This window comes from Euleptes europaea, chromosome 19 (genome assembly GCF_029931775.1).
Source record: "Euleptes europaea isolate rEulEur1 chromosome 19, rEulEur1.hap1, whole genome shotgun sequence".
In the NCBI taxonomy this organism is placed as follows: Eukaryota; Metazoa; Chordata; class Lepidosauria; order Squamata; family Sphaerodactylidae; genus Euleptes; species Euleptes europaea.
This window is the reverse complement of record NC_079330.1, coordinates 19614690-19639264: the sequence shown is the minus strand read 5'-3', so window position 1 is coordinate 19639264 and position 24575 is coordinate 19614690. Positions and strand designations below refer to the sequence as shown.

Below are 24575 nucleotides of genomic sequence, written 5' to 3'. Positions count from 1 at the left end.
AAGTCAACATGAGAAGAGAAGCCAAGTCATGGACTTCCCTTGGTTGGATAAATTGGCTCTTAAGTACCAAAGCAGAAGTTAAACAGGGTATTTACACTACAGAACAAAACTGGTTTAACAGTCATTCTTTCTCCCCGAGGAACTGTAGTTCTGTGAGGTAGGTAGGGTTGCAAACCTCCAGGTACTAGCTGGAGATCTCCTGCTATTACAACTGATCTCCAGCTGATAGAGATCAGTTCCCCCACAGAAAATGGCTACTTTGGCAATTGGACTCTATGGCATTAAAATCCCTCTCCTCCTCAAACCCCACCCTCCTCAGGCTCCTCCCCCAGAATCTCCAGGTATTTCCCAACCCAGAGCTGGCAACCCTAGAGGTAGGAGAGCTAGGGATCACCGCTCAATAGTTCTCAGCACCTTCTCCAAAATTACAATTCCCAGGATGCTATGGGCATGGTTAAACTGGTATATAGCCAATAGAACGTAGTGACACCCCAAAGCTTAGATTTCAGGAGTCAAAATTATGACTCTCCCCCCTCCCCACATCTGAGTTCTGCTGAGAAGACATCAGGGCTTGATCCGGACATCCCACCTCAGAGGTCAGCCCTCCAGTCGGGCTTTTTGCATGGTCCTAATGAATAGAGGAGGAGGGAGACAGGAAGGAAGATGTCGAAGGATGGAGATGCTCATGACTTGGATGTAGGTTGATTGTAAACATGGTGGGAGGTATAGCGGGATACGGTCGCTGCCTCCCGTATGCTTGAGATTTCGGCATTGCCGCCGATGTCGGAACTGAAAAAGGAAATGCAGAAAGTCAATACAGAGCGAGGATAGAACATGGTGTTCGGATTGGCTACAGCCAACCTCAAAGGAATCAGAATGATTAGGGTTGCCAGCCCCAGGTTGGGAAATACCTGGAGATTTTGGGGCCGGAGTCTGAGGAGGGCGGGGTTTGGGGAGGGGAGGGACTTCAATGCCATAGAGTCCAATTGCCAAAGCAGCCATTTTCTCTAGGGGAACTGATCTCTATTGGCTGGAGATCAGTTGTAATAGCAGGAGATCTCCAGCTAGTACCTGGAGGTTGGCATCCTTAAATCAGATGTCCTTCCACCAACAATGCAACCTCATCCCACCTAATCACAGAACACACTGTCAAGAAGCCCTTTTCAGTAGTTACGTCTAACAAAAACGTAGTTGCTCCAATGGCATGACATCACTTCCAGTGAATACCTGGAAGTGGTCACATGACCAACATGACACTCTACCACACCTTTTTCAGAATTCTAGAGTGTTGCATTGCCATTATTCCAGTGATGTGACATCACTTCCTGGTATTCACTGGAAGTGACATCTGGCCACTGGCAAGACATCATTCCCCCGATTCCCAACCCCTCCCTCTTCTGCTGGCTGTCAGCCACTTGCCGGAAACCCTACACTTTGAGTAATATTTGGCAACAACACATCTTACCCAGCTTGATCCTGAATTTACTGATTGATGTTGGTATTGTGTTTCTGTTTTTGGTTGCTGCTAGAGTTCCCTGTTAATTAAGTAATAAATTTATATATGTACTAAAACATTTATACCCTGTTTTTTTCCTGTGGTTCTAGGCAGCTCTTAACCATTGTAGGTGATTTGTTCTATTTTTTTTTTAAATTGTGATTATACTTGTATCTACTGTACTCAGTGTCTCTTACAGAACATTGGTTGTAAACTCTGGTTAAGAGTATTGAGGAGTAGAAAACTTTAAATAATTCGTAAACAAGAAGCCTTGCTCTGTGCTGCCCCAATTCCAGCAGAGAGGACCAGAGGCAGGGGCTTCTCTGTGGCAGCCCCATAACCGGAAGTCCTTTCCCACATTGCTTCACTGGGCACCAAGTTTGTTAAACTTTAGGCAGAAGGGGGAAAGTCTTTATTTTTGGGGTGGGAGGGTGAGAGGATTTTTGTGGGGATTTAAAAAAACGGTTTCGGCCGTGATCCGCCTCAAGATGAAGACTTCTCAGATAAAGATTCCCTCACAGGATGGCGGGGCTAAGGCAGATCATGACAGTTCCTGCAACTGGGCATGATGCTTGCATCTACTGCTGATTTTTATATGACATTAGGTCATGTGCCGGCTGCTGATTTTTAAGCAGGCTTTTATCTATTTTTATTGGTATATGTTTAACAGTAGATTGTGAGTTGCCTCCTGCGTTTAACGGAGCATGTGAGTTGTATGTGTTTTAAATAAATAATGAGAGAGATTGTTGGGAAACGCCGATTTCTCTGATTATTCTCACGTAAAATTATTTTGAAAATACTATATAACCTTACTTCTGATTAGATCTGTTCTTTTTTTGGTCAAATGACCGTAAAATAAACGATTGATGGATTGAATACTATATAATTATGATGTTGGCAAAACAAGAGAGTGCAAAATCTGTACTGTTTGCCTGTGCTTATAACTTAGTAAGAGAGACCAGTCGCTGGAAATACGGTGTTACTGTCCACACTATACAACACTACACCTAATAGTAACTTGGGTAGTTCATGCGGATCATGAAAAGGGGGGAAATCAGATAATCGACTGCTTCCCCACGAATGTTTTGCTCCATCTTGGCTTCCTTACTGCAGGGATGTTTGGGGGAGCATTCACACAATATCATCTTCTATTTTGCCTGTTTTCGTGTTTTCATGTGCTTTGCTGCAGTCTTTCCCAGAACTGGTTTGGTACCATCTTTTTGGAAAAATTACAGTCAACACACATTTAGGTGCCACGTGGATGGGAAGGTGAGTGTTTAGGTGCTATGTGGATGCAAAGATGAGGATTTTTGCAGGTCCTGTCTACAAGGTGCCATTTTTCTTGTCTCAGCCTATACAGCTGCCATTTCCCTCAAGAGCTTTTGGGAGCTTTTTAAAAATTGACAGATTGGTATATAGATGGTAACTGACATATTGGTATATAGATCAATACTGTTATAGTGATCTGTTGGAATAATCGACCAGTTCCCAGAGTTCACTTTTTTAAGTAAGTCTCTAGCGCTTGTTGTTGAGGAGTCAGCCTGGACCTTTCCTCTTATAATGTCACAATGAAAAGGGCTTCAGTTTACATTAGAATAGAAAACTAGAAGATTGTGTAAATAAATCATTACAGTGTTATTTAGCTATAATGATCTGCCAATTAGCAGGGTTTTTTTTGGGGGGGAACCTTGTGGTGGCGCAGGGGGAAACAGAAGAGGCCACAGGGCTGAAGTGAGGAGCATGGCCATGTAGATGCTCCACTGTCAAAGCACATCCATCTAAACCTGTAGTGGCATGGAGAATTGTCCCAGTATGAAGCAACCATCCACAGGAAAGCTAGGATGCTTTACATAGGGGACTTCTCAAGTATGCAGAATAAAATAACACTATGAACTAAAATAAAAAAGATCTAATGAGATCGAACATGATCCAGGAAGCATGCAATGTTGAAAGGAGTTGAGAGTAGAGAGTACGATGTGCGTTTGGATTCAGAAATATTCTTAAAATCCTGGGTGGGAGATCCAGAAAGAGGGTGATTTCTGAATCATTTATTTCCCTCACAATTTCTCATGCCCACCTAGGGTTGCCAACCTCCAGGTAGTTACGATACAAAATAGGCACCTCCGTGCCAGTACCAATTGTTAGAAAATCTGTAACGGAGTCTTCAGTACAAAAGTAGCAAGATATCTTATTGGTGCTTACACATATGACATAAACAACACAAGAGTGAAAGATACATATAAGAACAGTCAAAGTTATATACAGTATGTACAATCTAAATAGGGTGCAGTCTCAGTGCACCAATTGCCATGTTCTTTCAAGTAAATGTTGTATTTTCTTCAAAAAGTCCAATAGTAGGTACTATCCGAAAAGCACACTTTTTGGGAAAAGGTGGGGGACGGCCGTTTCAAATATTTTCTTCAGCCCCAAACCTAAATTAAATAAAGCATACAGTGTTGCATCTAGTATACATCTCAAAAGTAAGCTGTTTATATATCAATACACTATGCAATACTTACAGTAAACATATCCAAATCGTACCCAATAGTCAAATCTTTCACTCTGTTCTCAGTTCCCTGAGGGATACTCTAAAGTGAAGCCAAGTACAAGGTTTTGCCACTAAGCATGCAGTTTAAAACAGGTGTTGAAAAGTCAGCTCGCCTCCGTGGAGGTTACCGTATAACATGTAGTATGGGAGCCCCACTGGTGTTTGCCTTTTCAAATATAACATGAGAAATCATTATCCACATTCATCCCTTTTGGTTTTATCGTATCAAAGAGATGTATGAAATAAGTCTCTTTTTGCCTTAGAATTCTTTCTGTATCCCTCCTATCAAACTTTTTACCCTTCAAGTTCCATATGACAAAAAAACGAAGATCATTCTCAGAGTGCCGGGCTTCAAGGAAATGATCTACGACCAGCGCACTGGAAATCCTTGCGCGTATACGAGTTCTGTGTTCTATATCCTGGCTTTCACTGGTCTAGTACTGGAACCAATGTACAAAAGCCCACAGGGGCTTCTAAGGCAGTATACAGAGTTCCTAGTTTCACAATTTGTGAAATTTTTGAGCTTGAAAATAACTTTTTTTACAAATTGATGGAATAGCAATGGGCTCTGCCAGTGCACCCACCCTTACAAATATTTGTATGGTGGATTTTGAAAAACATTTTTTGTATAATCATAATCCATTTTCGGACTCTATTCTTGGGTACCGGCGTTTTATTGATGATTTGTTTTTTATTTTTTCCCCTGAGATTAATTTCCCGGCATTCCTTGACTGGCTGAATACTTGCTCCACAATTCGTTTTACAGGAGCTTGTGACATTACAGCAGTATCCTATTTGGATACAATGGTGTATCGCACCACATCTAATACCTTGGCAGTCAAGATTTATAAAAAACCGACTGACCGAAATGCTTTATTGCACTTTAATTCTTACCATCCGAAGCATTTGAGAGAAAATCTTCCCTATGGGCAATATATTAGATTAAAAAGGAATTCTACTTGTGAGCAGGACTATCAGGAAGCAGCTAATGGATTAACTAATGCATTAATAACAAGGGGGTATCCGGAAAGGGTTATTCATAAAGCAAAACTAAGGGCACAATCAATAGATAGACAGACATTATTATACAATAGATCTATACATAATAATACGCAGAGACTTACAGTTGCATTACAATACACACATTTATCTGGTAAAATCAGTAACGTTATAAAACACTGGCATCTCTTAAAAAATATACCCGGATGTGACATCTTACCACAATTTGGCTATAGACGTACAATGTCTATAAATGATAAATTGGTTAGGGCAGATATTGGGGGAACACTGGATGATAAGGATAGATGCAGAGGACACTTTAAGTGTCATGGTTGCCTAGCCTGTCAGCTGTGCTTGGAAGTGAGAGAATTTAAAAGAACAAGCTCAAAAATTTCACAAATTGTGAAACTAGGAACTCTGTATACTGCCTTAGATGCCCCTGTGGGCTTTTGTACATTGGTTCCAGTACTAGACCAGTGAAAGCCAGGATATTAGAACACAGAACTCGTATACGCGCAAGGATTTCCAGGGCGCCGGTCGTAGATCATTTCCTTGAAGCCCGGCACTCTGAGAATGATCTTCGTTTTTTTGTCATATGGAACTTGAAGGGTAAAAAGTTTGATAGGAGGGATACAGAAAGAATTCTAAGGCAAAAAGAGACTTATTTCATACATCTCTTTGATACGATAAAACCAAAAGGGATGAATGTGGATAATGATTTCTCATGTTATATTTGAAAAGGCAAACACCAGTGGGGCTCCCATACTACATGTTATACGGTAACCTCCACGGAGGCGAGCTGACTTTTCAACACCTGTTTTAAACTGCATGCTTAGTGGCAAAACCTTGTACTTGGCTTCACTTTAGAGTATCCCTCAGGGAACTGAGAACAGAGTGAAAGATTTGACTATTGGGTACGATTTGGATATGTTTACTGTAAGTATTGCATAGTGTATTGATATATAAACAGCTTACTTTTGAGATGTATACTAGATGCAACACTGTATGCTTTATTTAATTTAGGTTTGGGGCTGAAGAAAATATTTGAAACGGCCGTCCCCCACCTTTTCCCAAAAAGTGTGCTTTTCGGATAGTACCTACTATTGGACTTTTTGAAGAAAATACAACATTTACTTGAAAGAACATGGCAATTGGTGCACTGAGACTGCACCCTATTTAGATTGTACATACTGTATATAACTTTGACTGTTCTTATATGTATCTTTCACTCTTGTGTTGTTTATGTCATATGTGTAAGCACCAATAAGATTTCTTGCTACTTTTGTACTGAAGACTCCGTTGCAGATTTTCTAACCTCCAGGTAGTAGCAGGAGATCGCCTGCTAATTCAGCTGATCTCCAGCCGACAGAGATCAGATCACCTGGAGAAAAATGGCCACTTTGGCAATTGGACTCTATGGCATTGAAGTCCCTCCCCTCCCCAAACCCCGCCCTCCTCAGGCTCCGCCCCAAAAATCTCCTGCCGGTGGAGAAGAGGGACCTGGCAACCGTATGGCCACCCAAACTGACTGTAACAACAAGAACAATAAGACACATACTTTTTACAGATCAGGACAGCAATGAAGGTGGCCAACAGGATAGCGGAGAGGACCGAGAGGATGAAAGCGATGGCGATCATTTCCCCACTCCGCCGTCTGGGCCGTGTATTAATGAAGGTATAGTTCCTCCCTGGCAAAGAGAATGATCGTTATAATTAGTATTTCTGTAACTCTTTAGAGCGTTCAAAGAAGTTCAAAGAAGGTGCCCTCCTGACCTAGTCTGATCTTATCAGATCCAGGCTAGTCTCATCTTATCAGATTCAGAAGCTAGGCAGGGTCAGCTCTGGTTCATATTTGGATGGGAGAGCAACAAGGAAGTCCAGGGTTGCTCCACAGAGAAGAAGAGTTGGTTTTGATATGCCAACTTTCTCTACCACTTCAGGAAGAATCAAACCGGCTTACAACCACCTTCCCTTCCTCTCCCCACAACAGACACCCTGTGAGGTAGATGGGGCTGAGAGAGCTGTGGCTAGCCCAAGGTCACCCAGCTGGCTTCATGTGTAGGAGTGGGGAAACAAATCCAGTTCACCAGATTAACCTCCGCCACTCATGTGGAGGTGTGGGGAATCAAACCCGGTTCTCCAGATCAGAGTCCGCCGCTCCAAGCCAGTGTTCTTAACCACTACACCACGCTGGCTCTCTAATAGGCAGGAAATGGCAAACCACCTCTGTTTGTCTCTTGCCTTGAAAACCCTAAGGGGTCACCATAAGTTGGCTGCAACTTGACGGCACTTTTTACCACCAAATAGATTACCTTTAATCAGTGTGATGTCCTCTGACCAACGAGACGGAATCTTGGTGTTACTGGGTTTTCTTATTGCAATAAACTGGACTCTAGGAAAAGAAAGAAGAGATAATAAAATCAGATGTAGGGGCTCTCATTCAACACAAGCTGACTAAGGCCTTCCCTTTCCACATGGCATTCACAGCGACTGTGGGTAGGGTTGCCAACCTCCAGGTACTAGTTTAGGATAACAGCAGCACAAGGCTCAGTGTGTAGTATATCTTTAGTAGTAATTTTCCAAAAATAACATGAAAATAATGCACAATAGTACAAATGGTACAAATCATAAATTGTCTACACAAATTTAGACAATTGAAATGAACAAAAATAGTCTTCATACATTCAGGCAACCAAGGTAAGTAAAAATAATCTTTCCTTTTTCTTTCTTTCTTTTCAGGAAGCTAACGCCAGGTTACTTCACCAGCAGGCATAGTTCCATGAAGAATCCCAAATATATGCAAAAGCCCAAAATTCAACAGAAACAAAATGACACTTCCAGAAAGAGACATGGAACATGCTGACCATTTATACAGATCAAAGTAATATTTATACATACTTAAGAAAATTATTATACACACTTAAAAAATCACCACCAAGGCTTACCCTCCAATAACCAGCAGACCCTCGGTATAAATATTACTTTGATCTGTATAAATGGTCAGCATGTTCCATGTCTCTTTCAGAGGTCTATGAACCCTTACATTAAATGCTATACGCATGAAATAATACTGAGAAAAACAACTGATGAAGCAAGTTTATTTGCGAAACATTCACTGATCTGGAAGTGTCGTTTTGTTTCTGTTGAATTTTGGACTTTTGCACATATTTGGGATTTTTCGTGGAACTATGCCTGCTGGTGAACTAACCTGGCGTTAGCCTCCTGAAAAGAAAGAAAGAAAAAGGAAATATTATTTTTACTTACCTTGATTGCCTGAATGTATGAAGACTATTTTTGTTCATTTCAATTGTCTAAATTTGTGTAGACAATTTATGATTTGTACCATTTGTACTATTGTGCATTATTTCCATGTTATTTTTGGAAAATTACTACTAAAGATATACTGGACACTGAGCCTTGTGCTGTTGTTATCCTAAACTAGTGTTTGTTCAGCATAAGTTTTATTTCATTAGAAACCTCCAGGTACTAGCTGGAGATCTCCTGCTATTACAACTGATCTCCAGCCGGTAGAGATCAGTTCACCTGGAGAAAATGGCAGCTTTGGCTATTGGACTCTATGGCATTGAAGTCCCTCCCCTCCCCAAACCCCGCCTCCCTCAGGCTCCACCCCCAAAACCTCCTACAGGTGGGAAAGAGGGACCTGGCAACCCTAAGTGTGGGGTACTGAAGATTGAGGAGTGGATACGACCCCTTGCTTTGGATACAGAGACCTGCTCAGGCAAAGCCAGAGCCAGTATGGCGGTATATTCCTTCCCCACACAAATCTTTGTGGGTCCCCCATCTTGTCACATCAAGAGTGCCCTTTTGCAGTGTTTCAACAACGTTCCTGTGCATATTGGGTTGCCAACCTCCAGGTGGTTGTTTGAGAACAACAGCATGTGGCTCAAAAATTTATAATAGATTCACATTCAAACAAATTCGGTACTCAGACCTAAATTCAAAATCATAGGGTGGTGGTGCATGGCCGTTCTTAGTTGGTGGAGCGATTTGTCTGGTTAATTCCAATAATGAACGAGACTCTGGCATGCTAACTAGTTATGCGACCCCCGAGCTTTATGATTTTGAACGTCATTTTATGACTTGGAACGTCATCACTTTGTGATTTGGAACGTTATTGCTTCTTCCCCGGAGAGAAGTTGGGGAAATCAGCACCATAGGAAGAATTTACTGTGACGGTCTGGTGTGACCTAATTTGATTTGAACTCTTATGCCTATGGTTTGGGAATGAACTTTAATTCTTTTTGAATCCTTTTGGAAATTTATTGCTTTGGCTGTATGAAATTTATGTGTGTATATATTGTATTGAATTTTATATGATTTTGAATTTAGGTCTGAGTACCGAATTTGTTTGAATGTGAATCTATTATAAATTTTTGAGCCACATGCTGTTGTTCTCAAACATTAAGTCTTTTTCAGCATAGGTACGTTGTTCTCTGAGATAACCTCCAGGTGGTGGCTGGAGATCTTCCGCTATTGCAACTGAGCTCCAGGTGACAGAGATCAGTTCCCCAGGAGAAAACGGTCACTTTGGAAGGTGGACTCTACAGCATTATACCCCATTGAAGGCTCTCCCCTCCCAAAACCCTGCCCTTTCTAGGCTCCACCCTCAAAATCTCCAGCTATTTCCCAAGCTGGAGCTGGCAACCCTGCGTGCACATCAGTAACATGGGGGAGGGTGTTAATAAAATTAAGAAACTGATACCTGCAGCAAGTGTGCACACTCAAATTAGAAAATCAGCTCCTGTGGCCTGGGTATTCATTCCCCTGGCATAATTTGTAGGGTTGTAGAGATCTCCTGCTATTTCACCCCCTGGTATAATTTGTAGAGATCTCCTGCTATTACAACTGATCTCCAGCTGATAGAAATCAGTTCACCTGGAGATAGGGTTGCCAGGTCCCTCTTAGCCACCGGTGGGAGATTTTTGGGGCGGAGCCTGAGGAGGGCGGGGTTTGGGGAGGGGAGGAGCTTCCGTGCCATAGAGTTCAATTGCCAGAGCGGCCCTTTTCTCCAGGTGATCTGATCTCTATCGGCTGGAGATCAGTTGTATTAGCAGGAGATATCCTTCTATTACCTCGCAGTTGGCAACCCTACCTGGAGAAAATGGCCGCTTTGGCAACTGGACACTATGGCATTGAAGTCCCTCCCCTCCCCAAACCCCACCCTCCTCAGGCTCCAACACAAAAACCTCCCGCCGGTGGTGAAGATGGACCTGATAACCCTAATAATTTGCCTACATCCTCCATAAACTTAAACATTTTGGGGGAGGTATAAAAGATAAATGCCTCAGAGATTTGGGGAACTGGGGTAGCCTCACCTGTAGGGCCCAGAGTCCGGGAGGGGGCCGTTGCAGTCTGGTCTCAAGGCATCATTTACACACGGGGTTTCGGTTCCGACCCGTAGAACGGTGATCTCATCTTTTGATGTTGCAGAAGGGTAGTTGACTGCAGCAGTGTCCAAGGTCATATAATAGGACTTCTTGCTGAAATTCTGGTAGGGTAGATCCTGAGGGTCTTCAGGCAAGTCAATTTGTTTAGCAGCTGCAAAGAAAATGCGGAAAGCAATTAATTCTTGTAGGCACAATAGGATGACATCAAAACCATGAGTTGCACAGGGAAAACAATGAGAAAGGAATTTCTCAAGGGATGGTTTTGGATTTCTCATCCCTGCAGTTTTGACCTCCCAAACCCTCCATTTCAACATTCACTTCTACCTTCTAGGGTAACCAGGTCCCTCTTTGCCACTGGCGGGAGGTTTTGGGGGTGGAAATACAAATACTTGGGGGTGGAAATACAAATACTTGTGCGGGGAAGGAAAATACCGCCATACTGGCTCCAGCTTTGCCTGAGCAGGTCTCTGTATCCAAGGCAAGGGGTCATATCCACTCCTCAATCTTCAGTACCCCACAGTTAGGGTTGTCAGGTCCCTCTTTGCCACCTGTAGGAGGTTTTGGGGGTCGAGCAACCTCACTTGCTTAATGGACTTTGGACTATGTTCTTTGGGACGGGAGACTCCCGCCCACTTTGAGGACTTGTATTTGTGTTTGATAATATCTGCTTGCATATTAAGAATTTCTTATGTTGTGTTTAAATTGTATTGTTTGCATAGGTTAATGTTTTGAATAATTAGAATATTTATATGATGGCTTTTGAGCATGTGCACATCTTACAGAACAATCTGTTTAAGGACAGTATAATTGAGTATGTTAGATACGTGGATTATTTGTTTCTAGCCATGAAAGATTCTCGGAGTTTTGAGGAATTTGTTGAGTGGATTAATGCACAAGACCCCAACATAAAACTTGGTGGTAATTGTCATAAGGAAACAATTCCTTTTTTAGACGTGACTGTCTATAAGAGATCTGACGGTAAACTAGGGGTACGTCCTTATAAGAAAGAAATGTCACGGAATACGTTGTTACGTTACAACTCATTTCACCCGCTCCACCTCAAAAACAATCTTCCGTTTAGTCAGTTGCTACGATTAAAAAGAAACTCCACTGATGTAAGAGATTACATGGAATCAGCGAAGCAATTTGAGACAGACCTGTTGCATCGGGGCTACCCAGCAAATATTATACAACAAGCTAAATTTAAAGCTCATTGTAAGCCCAGAGATGAACTCTTAGTTGACTCTTCTGCTCAAATGAACACGAGAATAACCTGTGTATTACAATACACATCAATGTATTGTAACATACAGTGTATATACACTGGCACCTGGTGCAGCATCTACCTGGCTGCCAGATGCCACCGCGCATGGCTTACAAGTGCACGAGATCTTTCAGGGACATGCTTGTAAACACCATACCACGTATGTCTGGTTCTACCCTACCGAAAGGGAATTTCAAATGTGGATCTTGCCAAAGTTGTAGATTCATGCTGACAGTGCGTGAAATAACCAACCGGTAACTGGTAGAACCTTTACCATCGATAGTTTCAACAATTGTGATTCGCGGTACCTTATTTACAGTGTAAAATGTGCATGTCAATATTGGTACATTGGTAAAACACTAAGACCGATTAAATATCGCATCAGCGAACACAGGTTCAGGATTAGAAATCGTGTTTTGGAAGCGCCATTAACTCCACATTTCTTGGAGAAAAATCATTCAGACGAGGAATTATCCTTCTTTGAATTATGGCGGTTTATTAACACAGAGAGACATGATAGAGTGGATATCGATCTAATTTTAAAGCGTCAGGAATCCAAATACATTCTCCTGTTTGACACGTTGCATCCTAGAGGATTAAATACATCATTGGATTTAGTATGTTACTTGTAAAGAAATTAAACTGTAAAATTATTAAATAGACTCTGTACCTTTAAAGCAATTGTAGAACACTTTGGAATCATGTGACTTGACTTCTTAAAAATGCTGTGTAAGCATGGCTACTTTGCCAACACTGAAGCGTGTTAATAACAGCTAGCGTGTAAGTACCTTGTTTTGTTTATAACATTGTTGTGAATTCTACATGTTATGCCTTTGTTACTGCATGTTACTTTTATGTTTAAATTATATAGTGGTCCCTGAGGAAGGCTGTGATAAGCCGAAACAGAAAGGATACCGGTCTTCTGTTGAAATGAAAAGACAACTAACTTTACCTCTTGGACACAGGAAACAATCCTGATTCAGGACTTCACGGTGCACTTCAATTTAGTGCATACGGACTGTAAATATACGTTGACTACTTGTTGATAAACCACAATACTACATTGGCTAGAAGCTTTGTTTATTATGTAATTTCTCAAGTATATAAATTGAGTTGAATGCAGTTCAATTGCTGTTTTATGTTTGCTAATTAACTGACAGCACGCTAACTCTCGTTTGCCAAATTACCTGGAAGTTGGCAACCCTACTCCCTTGGTGTAAATCAAATTCACTATTTTCTCTCCCTTCTCTCTTTCACCTCACCAAATTTTCCTCATACAAAAACATACACTTTCCCAGTGTTTGTGAATGGTAAATCAACCTGATACGAGATATATATCAATACTCTATAAGTGGCATATCAGAACCATGCAGTACGTGTGCATGATGCAAACAGATCTAGGAAAACCAAACGCAAAAAGATTAGAGGTGAAACTGCAGCCAAAAATATAATGTAATGTAAAAGAAACAAAATAGCATACATTTGTCCTGAAAGAGTCCATTCTTTCTAAGGTTGCCAACTGCCAGGTGGTAGCAGGAGATCTCCTGCTAATACAACTGATCTCCAGCCAATAGAGATCAGATCACCTGGAGAAAAATGGCTGCTTTGGCAATTGAACTCTATGGCGTTGAAGTCCCTCCCCTCCCCAAACCCCTCCCTCTTCAGGCTCCGCCCCCAAAATCTCCTGCTGGTTGAGAAGAGGGACCTGGCAACCCTAGTTGTAATCCCAGGAAATCTCCAGCTACCACCTTAGGGTTGCCAACCTCCAGGTACTAGCAGATCTCACAGAATCATAGAGTTGGAAGGGACCACCAGGGTCATCAAGTCCAACCCCCTGCACAATGCAGGAAATTTACAACTACCGGTACCTCCCCCACACCCCTAGTGACCAGAAGATGGCCAAGATGCCCTCCCTCTCATCTTCTGCCTAAGGTCACAGAATCAGCATTGCTGACAGATGGTCATCTAACCTCTTCTTGAAAACCCCCAGGGAAGGAGAGCTTACCACCTCTCTGTCCAAGTCCTTGATCGGTTAGTGGAGGATGCTCGGTCAGCGGCTGAGGATTTACAACTGCTAACGGACTTGTTGGACAGAGTTATTGCTCGTGAGACCCCTTCTGATCTGTCTGCGGCCCCAATCCGCCCTGCCGTATCCCGAACCATGGCGGGATCGGCACCAGAAGGTGTTTCTTTGATACCAAATGCGACTGAATGTCAAGCGGAGGCTCAACGGATCGCAGTCCAAACTGCGATACTGTTTGTGGGACTTCCTAAGGATACCACGGTAGCCAACCTGTCACGACTGTTAACCCCAACTTTCGGAGCTGGGGCACCCGCGTTAGCGGTCCAGGTTCAGCCGCTGCTGGGCGGGGAGTCTGAACCGCTCCTCGCCCTTCTGGAAAAAGAACTTTTACCGCTTGTTACCACGGCTGCTGCCCTGAAGCTCGAGGCCGCCCAGGCTCTCGCGGACCGAGAGGCAGCTGAGGCGGCGGCCAAAGCTCAGGCCGAACGGGAGAGGGAACAGCAGTTGGCTGCAGAACGGGCGCGAGCGGATGTGCGCCCTAAAGACACCGGGCGGCCCGGTCCCTCATTTAGACCGTTTCCTCCAGCTTTTGCTCCGTCTTGTTCCACCCAACGCACACGTCGCCTCGTGGAACGGCTTCGGGACTCCGACGAGGAGGACTTGTATGGGGGCGAGGAGGACTTGTATGGGGACGGCTCCCATTGGGCCTCCGATTTGCGATCTAGTCGAGCACATCATACAGGTGGGCCTGAAGAAGAAGTGCACCTGTTGCGAGCTCAAAACTGGGAGTTATACGATCGTGTAGATTGTCTCCAAGATCAAATGGAACACTTGTTTTGAGAAAATGAGCACTGGCAGCAGGCGCTGACGGCTCCGGCGCAACCCGTTCTCCCTGCGCCTGCAGCACCGGTACACCCCCCAGTTCAGCCGGGTGTGCCAGCTCAGCCGCCTGCTCTCCCCCTAGTCCCTGGAGCCCCGGGTGCACCAATTCCCGGGGCACCCGTGCAACCAGGACAACCCATACCCGGTCAATGGAAGCAGCTTCGGCTGAAAACGACCTATGATGGTTCGCTCGAAACCTTGCCCTGTTTTCTACATCAAGTAGACAGTTATATGAGAGAACAGGGGCAATACTTTCCCACAGAGGACAGCCGAGTCCGTTTCGTCGCCTCTTTATTGACAGCGGACTGGATGGTCCTTCAATTTGACACTAGATCCCGATCTATCCGCTCCCTCAACAATTTCATGTTTGCCTTGCGGAGACGGTTTGAGGACCCCTTTATGGGGGAGCGAGCCAAAGCAGAACTATTGCAACTCAGACAGGGCTTCTCTCCCGTCCGGGAATTTGCAGATGAATTTCAAAGACTAGCCAGTAAAATTGTGGACTTGCCGGAGGCCACTCTTATTCACTATTTCAGGGAAGCCTTGCACCCTGACATTCTAAACTGGTTGTATATGCGGGGTGATCCCGAAACCCTGGAGGATTGGATTTTACTGGCTGAAGAAGTCGAGAGCCGCCGACGTTTCATTTCCCTAGTCCGGCAGCGGAACAGGGATAAAAGCACCCAAAAACCCCCATTGAAAGCGCCGCTTGCCAGCCAGCGTAAACCTACGCGGCCACCTCTGGATCGCGAAACGAGGTTCCAGAGGGGGGCTTGCCTTGTTTGCGGGGAACTGGGTCACTTCGCAGCGGCTTGTCTGCAACGCCCGGAGGCCACTCGCCCTAGCATGCCATCCCGAGCTCGAGGGAGACCTCAACGCAGAGGCACCGCGGCCACCCGCAGCGCAGCGCCGGGACGACCCACACCCTCTGCATTTCACATTGAGGAATCAGCTAACCTTTCTGCACCAAGCGACCCCGCAGGGTCTCGGATTACAAATGCCCCGATGGGGGACAACTCTCCTTCCTCTGACGAGGATAACCAATGGAATACTCCAGCTCTAAACCTGGAAACCCCTCTTGATTTGTCAAAAAACGGATTCGGTCTGTGGTGAGTGGAGCGTCTCCACAGACCCCTGCAGAATCTCCTGCTAACCCCAAAGCTCCTGTCAAGGTGAGTGAAGTGGAAACCACTGTTTATGTAGACGCAGTGTTGCAACACTATAAAGGGGGTCCCCAACTGCCTGTCAAGGCACTTATTGACTCTAGCTGCGGCCGCACCTGAATTAGTGAAGCCACGTTTGCAGCCCTCAAAGTCAAGTCCGAGGCTTTACCAGCTCCCGTCCAATTCGCCCAGATAGATGGAAGCCATTTTAAGGGGGGGCCAGTCGATCATCGCACACGGGGAGTAGCAATGGGTATCGGTTCTCATTGGGAACAAATAGACTTTACCATAGCCCCCATCTGATTCGAAGTGGTCCTAGGAATTAATTGGCTTAAAGGTCATAGCCCCTGTATAAACTGGGAGACTGACACTATTACCTTTGCCAATCCCAAGTGTGAACGACACCGACAAGAGGTCGCGGTGGTGCCTCCCCCCGCTCCGGCTTTAACCTCCATTGCCTCGCCGCCGCCTCCTTTGCCTGAAGCATACAGAGACTTTGCAGATGTCTTTGATATTAAAGAGTGCGATACCTTGCCCCCCCACCGTACCACAGACTGTGCAATTGAGGTGGTAAAAGACTGCACACTGACTAAAAGCAAGATTTACCCCATGAGCGTTTCCGAATGCGCTGTGTTACGTGACTTTTTGGATAAAAATCTTGTGCGAGGGTTCATCCGACAATCGAACACTCCTAATTCAGCCCCTGCATTTTTTGTCTGGAAAAAGGAAGGCGACCTCCGTTTATTAATTGACTTCCGAAAGCTTAATGCAGTCACCCAAGCCAATGCCTACCCCATCCCATTGATTTCAGATATTTTGGGACAATTGCAGGAGGGACGCGTTTTCTCCAAATTGGACTTAGTGGAAGCTTATTACCGCGTCCGTATCCGTGAAGGAGACGAACCTCTCACCGCCTTCTCTAGCTGTTTTGGAATGTATGAATTTCTCATGATGCCTTTCGGGTTAAAAGGGGCCTCGGGGGTCTTCATGCAGCTCATTAATGAAATCCTCCATGATTTGCTGTACCGTGGCATAGTAGTTTATTTGGATGACATCCTTATTTATTCAAAAACCATGGAGGAGCACGTTGCTCTAGTCAGAGAAGTTTTGCAACGTTTACATAACCACCAGCTCTATGCAAAGCTGTCTAAATACGAATTTCACCAAGAAAAAATAACCTTCTTGGGGTACATAATCTCTCATTGTGGCCTTAGCATGGACCCCGCTAAAGTCCAATCGGTACTTGACTGGACTCCACCCTCCACCCGCAAGCAGGTGCAGCAATTTCTGGGCTTTGCTAATTTCTACCGAGGTTTCATTCCCCACTTCGCCCAAGTGGCGCTGCCAATCACTGATCTCCTGAAAACGAAGGGTAAAGGGGTTTCTGCAACGTTGCCCTCTGCCAAGATACTGTGGACTGATCAATGCCAATCCGCCTTTGTAGCCCTCAAACGGCTTTTCACTTCTGAACCTGTGCTGCAACACCCAGATCCCAATCGAATGTTTATTGTACAGGTCAATGCGTCCGACGTGGCCATGGGGGGGGCCTTCTCCAGAGAGGACCGGATGGTCTCCTTCACCCCTGTGCCTACTTCTCGAAAAAGTTTGCGCATGCCCAATTAAACTGGCCCATTTGGGAAAAAGAAGCATCAGCCGTCCACCATGCCCTTACCCTGTGGAGGCAATTCCTGGAGGGATCCAGGGTTCCCTTCGAAGTCTGGACTGATCACAAGAATCTAGCTGCCCTCACGGGGACCCATAAGTTGTCCGCAAAGCAACAGCGTTGGGCGGACTTCTTTGCTCAATTTCGTTTTGTTCTTAAACATGTGCCCGGGAAACAGAACGTACTCGCTGATGCCCTTTCCAGGTTACCTCAATACCCGGTGAAACTTGATCGGCCGACAGACTCTTTATTCATCCCGGCGCACAGAGGAGTCCTACCCATGCTGGCCGTACAGACCCGGTCCCAAACTCAATCCCAACCTGGCAACCGCGCAGTGGCCGACAAGGGATCCAGCCCTAACCAGCAGGCTCCTTCGCCTGCCCCCCTTGCGCCATCTATACCCAGCGGCCCGCAACAACCAGTTTCCCCCCCCCTTCCATCGCCACCAGCTCCGGATTCACCCTCCCTCGCGGAAGGGGGGGTGGTCCTCTCCAACTCCTTCCTGGACTCCCTTTGGGCTCAGTGCTTAGCCGAACGCACTGCCCAAACCATGCCCCAAGGTGTACTTGAGCAAGGTGGTTGTTGGTACAAGGACTCAAAATTGTATGTGCCAAAGGTGCTTCGAAAAGAGGTCCTGCAATTAGCCCATGGAGCTAAAACTGCGGGACACTTTGGGTTCCTGAAAACTCTTCACTTACTGCGCAGACAGTTTTGGTGGGGGGGGGGATGCGTTCTGATGTAGACTCTTTCGTTCGCAGCTGCCCTATTTGTGCCACAGTCAAACGGTCTCAAGGCAAGCCCCCAGGACTGCTGCAACCGCTGGAAATTCCCAGTAAGCCCTGGGAGGTAATTGCCATGGATTTCATGACGGATCTCCCACTTAGCGGGGGCAAAACTGTACTATGGGTTGTTACTGACTTATTTTCCAAACAGGTACATTTGGTTCCGTGTGCTGGTGTTCCCTCCGCCCCCAAGTTGGCCCGCCTCTTTGTGTCACATGTCTTCCATCTACATTCGTTTCCGCAAGATAATTTGCGACCGCGGAAGTAGTTTTGTTGCTAAATTTTGGAAGGCTTTCCTCAAGTTGGTGGGGGTGGAGCAAGGGCTGTCTACTGCGTACCACCCCCAGACGGATGGGCAAACTGAACGTGTCAATGCTGTACTGGAATGTTATTTGCGTTGTTATGTCAATTACCATCAAGATGACTGGGTAGACCTGTTGCCTTTTGCGGAATATGCTTACAATAATGCTGTCAATCAATCTACAGGGCTCAGCCCTTTTTATGCTGTGTATGGTCAGGACTTCGGTCCTATTGCCCTTGGGGAGGTACCCGAGGGGGAGGGGGATCCTGATGTAGCCTCTTGGGCACATGCCCTCCGCTCTACATGGCCCTGGCTGGTTAGCAACCTAGACAGAGCTAAGCGCAAGTATAAAGTACAAGCTGATAAGCATCGCTCTCCCAGCAAGGACTTCCAAGTTGGTGAATTGGTGAACCTTTCCACCAAAAACCTGCGATCCACTCGACCTTGCCATAAGCTCAGCGCCAAGTACATTGGTCCATATCCTATAGCCAGGATCATTAACCCTGTCACTGTGGAACTGACTCTCCCCAAAACTCTGAAACGTATTCACCCAGTCTTCCATGTCAGCCTCCTTAAACCTCATGTTGCCTCCTCAGAATGGCACCCGGAACTGCCTCCCGAGCAGCCCGTGATGGTGGGGGGGGGGGAGGAACATTTCGAAGTGTCAAAAATCCTAGATTCACGTATACGACATGGATCCCTGCAATACCTAATTCGCTGGAAGCATTTCCCCCCTGCCTACGATGAGTGGGTGCGTGCACAGGATGTCTCCGCCCCACACTTGGTGAACGCCTTTCACACCGCCTACCCAGACAAGCCATCCCCCTTGCGTGAAGGGAGGGGGCCTTAAGGGGGGCAGAATGTCAGGCCTGTATCTCAGTTGGTCTGTTTACTTTCGTTTTCCCACTGACCAGACTCAAGGATTGTTGTGCATACCTAGATCAGTTTGAAGCTCTGGGAACTAGCTCTGTTTATGATGTGTAATCTCTTGCCTTTTCCTATGCTTTTATATTACCAAGTTCAAGCCAGCAAGCCTCATTGCTGTCACCTTTTCTTCATGCTCTGTTAACCTATTTTGACCAGTAAAAACCAGCTTCTTTGGACCTGACTGTCTCTGAGGTGGTTTTTGGTTCAGATTTGGGCCAAGGGCTTACACTCTCGAGGAAGCCTGTTCCACTGAGGAACCACTCTAACTGTTAGAAAATTCTTCCTAATGTCTAGACAGAAACTCTTTTGATTTGATTTCAGCCCGTTGGTTCTGGTCCGACCTTCTTGGGCAACAGAAAACAACTCGGTACCCTCCTCAATATGACAGCCCCTCAAGTACTTGAACATGGTTATCATATCCCCTCTCAGTCTTCTCTTCAGGCTAAACATACCAAGCTCCTTCAACCTGCTATCTCCTGCTATTACAACTGATCTCCAGCCGAGAGAGATCAGATCACCTGGAGAAAAATGGCTGCCCTGGCACCCCACCCTCCTCAGGCTCCGCCCCAAAAATCTCCCACCAATAGCTAAGAGGGACCTGGCAACCCTACATTGAAGTCCCTCCCCTCCCAAATCCTGCACTCCTTAGGCTCTGCCCCCCAAACCTCCTGCCGATGGTGAAGCGGGACCTGGCAACCCTATACCACCTGGAGGTTGGCAACTGTAATAGTGGAACTCCAGACTACAGAGATCACTTCCTGGGAAGGAAATGACTGCTTTGTGGGGTGAACTCTATGGCATTATATCCTGCAGAGGTCCTTCCCTTTCCTATACTCCATCCTCCCCCAGGCTCCTCCACCCCCAAATCTCCAAGAATTTCCCATCCTGGCATTGGCAACCCTAGTCCCACCTGGCAACCTTCTCTCTTTAGGAAGTACTGACAAGAAAGGACATATCCAAACCTACCACTGCTGCGGGCAACCAGCAGCCAGATTCTGTCATCTTCTTCGACATCAGTGAAGTTGCAGCGTGGTTGCTCCAGGGCAAAAGTGCTCGCAGTGATCCTCCCTTCCAGGTCCCGGAGGGTGACGTGAGGCTCATAGTCAGTGAGGGTTTCTGGGGAGAGACAGGGAAGACCATATGGTCAACTTCTTCCCTCCATTGTAAACACCTTGAGCAAGGGCCAAACTGCAGGTGATGCTGGGGATCTGTGATCAAATTCATGCAATGTCTAGATAGGCAAGGGGGGTATAAGGACCATGCTAAAGGCTTAGGACTGTTTAGCTTGGAAAGAAGGCGGTTAAGGGGAGACATGATAGAGGTCTATAAAATTACGCATGGTATGGAGAGAGTGGACAGGGAGAAGCTTTTCTCCCTCTCTTATAATACTAGAACGCAGGGTCATCTGCTGAAGCTGGAGGGTGAGAGATTCAAAACAGATAAAAGGAAGCATTTCAAATTGTGGAACTCCTGCCCCACGATGTGGTGATGGCTGCCAACTTGGAAGGCTTTAAGAGGGGAGTAGACATGTTCCTGGAGGAAGAAGAAGCAGCGTTGGTTTTTATATGCCGACTTTCTCTACCACTTAAGGGAGACTCAAACCAGCTTACAATCACCTTCCCTTCCCCTCCCCACAACAGACACCCTGTGAAGTAGGTGGGGCTGAGAGAGCTCTAAGACTGTAACTTGCCCAAGGTCACCCAGCTGACTTTGTGTGGAAGAGTGGGGAAACCAATCCAGTTCACCAGATTAGTGTCCGCTGTTCATGTGGAGGAGTGGGGAATCAAACTCGGTTCTCCAGATCACAGTCCACTGCTCCAAGGAGAGAGGTATTCATGACTACTAGTAAAAATGGATACTAGTCATGATGCATACCTATTCTCTCCAGGATCAGAGGAGCGTGCCTATTATCTTAGGTGCTGTGGAACACAGGCAGGACAATGCCGCTGCAGTCGTCTTGTTTGTGGGCTTCCTAGAGGCACCTGATCGGCCACTGTGTGAACAGACTGCTGGACTTGATGGACCTTGGTCTGATCCAGCATGGCCTTTCCTATGTTCATATCATTGGGAAGGAAGGGTTAATTAATTGCCCTTCGGCCTTGCTGAAAACACCTCCACCCATGACTGCTCTTATCTCCAGTAGGGTTAACAAGACAGGCTCTGTACCAGTGATGTGAGGTGGCAAATTTTCAGATGTTATATTTTTCTACAGAAAAATGTCCGCCCCACACATGTAAATATAGCCTGTATAACTAGAGTTGTTAGGGCTGTTGTGCTATAAAGGTGGGATATGAAGCATGGACAAACCCTGTGGGGTGCACATTCCCCAGGCTTGTACAGTACATGGTGTATTTGCCGTCTTTTGCTAGCATCGTTGAAACATTGAAATAATTTATTAAAATTGGAAAATTTCCCTGGAAAACCCAGTACTGGTATCTGAAGAAGTGAGCTGTGGCTCATGAAAGCTCATACCCTGCCAGAAATTTTGTTAGTCTTTAAGGTGCTACTGGATATTTGCTCTACTGCAATATTAGATCCTGACGGAAGTCGGTTTCAGGTTGCCGGCTCAAGGTTGACTCAGCCTTCCATCCTTCTGAGGTTGGTAAAATGAGTCCCCAGCTTGCTGGGGGTTAAGGGAATATGACTGGGGAAGGCAACGGCAAACCACCCTGTAAACAAAGTCTGCCTAATAAATGTCAGGATGTGACGTCACCCCATGGGTCAGGAATGACCCGGTGCTTGCACAGGGGATGTTTACCTTTACCTTTTTTTACTGCTATTGACAGACTAACACGACTACCCATTGTGATCAGTACTGGTACTGATTTGATTTCCCTGCCAGGCCTTCATGCTGAGAGGGCATGTAGTCCAACATCTTCTTTCTCACAGTGGTCAAACAGATGCGTCAGAAGCCTCCTGAGCAGTGGCCCAGAGACCAAATCCTTTCGCTATTGTTCCTCCTCCAGCACCTGGTGTTTACAGGTGCTCTGACTGCCCTCAGCTATTCTGGAGGGTAGGTACAAAAGGATTCCTCTTGAAGAATGTGAACGTTTACGTAAAGAGGGGCATGCTGACTCTAGGGCTTAATTTCTGAATTGTGCGCATGCCATTTTCCGCAGTTTCTTTGCGTCTTCTTTAGTCTCCACTTTCCTTAACCAACATGGACACACATGAACCCATATGAACACATGAAGCTGCCTTATGCTGAATCAGACCCTTGGTCCATCAAAGTCAGTACTGTCTACTCTGACCGGCAGCGGCTCTCCAGGGTCTCAGGCAGAGGTCTTGCACATCACCTACTTGCCTAGTCCCTTTAACTGAAGATGCCGGGGATTGAACCTGGGATCTTCTGTATGCCGAGTAGATGCTCTACCACTGAGCCACAGCAAATGCAGCAAAGCAAACCAGTATTGCTGTGATTGTAAATCCAGCCAGCTTTTTCACTCAGTCTTGCTCAATTCCCTTTCTTAGCACAGTCTAGGTCTCCCATGGTGTTTATCTGAGCAGGTACCTTGATCCCAAGCATAACCTTTGGGGTCGTCAAAGTGGACCCGTCCCCTTTTTCACCTGCAGAAAAACTGGTTGGGAACCAACCCATAAAGGTGTGACCGAGTGTGCATAGATGCACCCCTCTTGCTGGAGCTTCGGGTCTGTTCAGTTGATGGGAGCTCTGTAAAGGTTCCCTTACTTTCCATGATGGAAGAGAGACAAGAAATTATTCTTCTTATCATGGTGTAAAATGAGACGACGAGAATCACTGGAAAAGACAATAATGCTGGGGAAAGTTGAAGGCGGCAGGAAAAGAGGAAGACCCAACAAGAGATGGATTGACTCTATAAAGGAAGCCACGACCCTCAGTTTGCAAGACCTGAGCAAGGCTGTCAACGATAGGATGTTTTGGAGGACGTTGTTCATAGGGTCGCCATGAGTCGGTAGAGACTTGACGGCACTTAACACACATACAACACGGTGTTTAACTCATGCACTGGAGCACAAGAGCACACCAGGAAGATGCCTCCCAAATGAAACAGAAGACATGCATACCTAAGAAACCAGAAACGTTTTCTTTTTGCAGAGGTTTATCAAAGTCTAAGAGCCCCCAGTAATGCAAATGGGAGGAAAAAGTTGCTAATGAATTCAAAGCAAAGAGATCTGTGGCAAAAGGTACATGGTCTGCTCCCACAATCTCATGTTTCTCCCAGCGGAACTGGAACCGAGGAATGCAGTACAGAGACACAATATAGAAAAATGAAGGAACAGACCGAGGGCAGTCTGCCCTTTCTCCGATGTGACACTTGAGATGCCTCTGTGTAATTTTCCGATAAATTCAACAAAATGCTAACACTGCCACCACCCAATAAGGACTTACCGCTGTCAACATGAACGCCGATGGCCATCAGAACCAAGCTTATGGTGGCAAAAGCCATTGTGTTCATGACTCGTCTCTCTCAGCCTCTTCCACAATAAAGGCAACGGGAGAGAGGAGCCGAAAGGTCTCCCCTCTCTTTGTGGTCCTGCCTTCTGTGGCCTCGCCCACACCTGCCTGTCAGTTACCTGTACATTCTTATTTTTTCCCCTCTCACCTCAACCAAGAGGGCTGAGGGCTGGCAACAAACGAGTCTGCCTGGTTTTGGAGAGCGAGGGATTTATGGTGCACAATTGAATGAACAATTCAGCCTTGCCAAGGTGGGGGCAGTGGGGACACGTTTCTCCCCTAGACTGGCACATCATTAGGCAGTGATTCATTTCTAAAAATGAGAGCCTGCTGCGAAACAATAAGGTAGCTTTGATGCCTTATGTTAAGCATTTAGATAACCCTGATCATAGAAGAATTTTCATCTTATTAAGGTGTGATACGCCCTCAGCGATTCTTGAGGGTAGCTACAGAGGATTGCCACCACCTACAGAATGTTTATGCTTATATGGAGATGGGAATATTGTGTCTCTTGAGCATATCTTTTTTATTGTAAGATCTATAGTCATATTAGGGAAACTCTGATTACCCCCCTAATTTCCCGCCATCCCAGTAAAAATGAAGGACTCTTCTCTCAGTTATGCTAGAAGATAAGAATCAAGAGATCACTTCCAAAGTCACCAAATTTGAAGGGATAGCCTATAAG

General features: G+C 45.7%; 1 protein-coding gene across 1 annotated transcript; it reads right to left on the bottom strand.

The window, feature by feature from the left end:
- Positions 1-683: 683 nt before the first annotated feature.
- On the bottom strand, positions 684-23882 carry LOC130491831 (uroplakin-3b-like). The gene is made up of 6 exons (XM_056865638.1): positions 23825-23882; positions 20422-20571; positions 10379-10601; positions 7355-7434; positions 6601-6730; positions 684-789 (listed from the first exon to the last, which is right to left on the bottom strand). The coding sequence occupies exons 1-6, from the start codon at positions 23880-23882 to the stop codon at positions 684-686; spliced, it is 747 nt and encodes a 248-aa protein (XP_056721616.1).
- Between the last annotated feature and the right edge of the window lie 693 nt (positions 23883-24575).